At 52.4% G+C, this 790-nt stretch overlaps 1 protein-coding gene across 1 annotated transcript in view; it reads left to right on the top strand.

Annotated features, from left to right (window-relative positions):
* Window positions 1–482: 482 nt before the first annotated feature.
* LOC139404686 (uncharacterized) overlaps window positions 483–790 on the top strand; it is a 543-nt gene continuing 235 nt past the window's right edge. Inside the window, exon 1 of the mRNA XM_071147293.1 lies at window positions 483–790. This exon is cut by the window's right edge and continues 235 nt beyond it. Within this exon, the coding sequence (XP_071003394.1) occupies window positions 483–790 (308 nt within the window).

The following is a 790-nucleotide window of genomic DNA, read 5'->3' on the forward strand; positions in this document are numbered from 1 at the left end:
TGGGTTTCTCTCCAAAACACAATGCCTTCATTTTCCCTGGACGTGTATGGTGTGTGTGTGTGTGTGTGTGTGTGTGTGTGTGTGTGTGTGTGTGTATGGTGTGTGTGTGTGTGTGTGTGTGTGTGTGTGTGTGTGTGTGTGTGTGTGTGTGTGTGTGTGTGTGTGTGTGTGTGTGTGTGTGTGTGTGTGTGTGTGTGTGTGTGTGTGTGCGTGTGTGCGTGTGTGTGTGTATGGTGTGTGTGTGTGTGTGTGTGTGTGTGTATGGTGTGTGTGTGTATGGTGTGTATGGTGTGTGTTTATGGTGTGTGTGTATGGTGTGTGTGTGTGTGTGTGTGTGTGTGTGTCTTCCTGTCGACCTGCAGGCTCCTCAGGTCATTGTCAAACCCAGTGACACTGATCCATCCCTGTGACTCACTTCCTGCTATGATGTGCAATGTGATCATTATGTAACCTGTACATTCCCTCTACGCTTCCTGTGGATAATGCACTTTAGTTTATGTTTATTCCTGAAAGTGGGCCTGAAAGTGGGCCTGAAAGTGGGCCTGAAAGTGGGCCTGAATGTGGGCCTGAAAGTGGGCCTGGAAGTGGGCCTGGAAGTGGGCCTGAATGTGGGCGTGGAAGTGGGCCTGAATGTGGGCCTGGAAGTGGGCCTGAAAGTGGGCCTGGAAGTGGGCCTGAAAGTGGGCCTGAAAGTGGGCCTGAAAGTGGGCCTGGAAGTGGGCCTGGAAGTGGGCCTGGAAGTGGGCCTGAATGTGGGCCTGGAAGTGGGCCTGAAAGTGGGCCTGGAAGT

The sequence above is a fragment of the Oncorhynchus clarkii genome, unplaced genomic scaffold, assembly GCF_045791955.1.
Source record: "Oncorhynchus clarkii lewisi isolate Uvic-CL-2024 unplaced genomic scaffold, UVic_Ocla_1.0 unplaced_contig_9009_pilon_pilon, whole genome shotgun sequence".
Classification (NCBI taxonomy): Eukaryota; Metazoa; Chordata; class Actinopteri; order Salmoniformes; family Salmonidae; genus Oncorhynchus; species Oncorhynchus clarkii.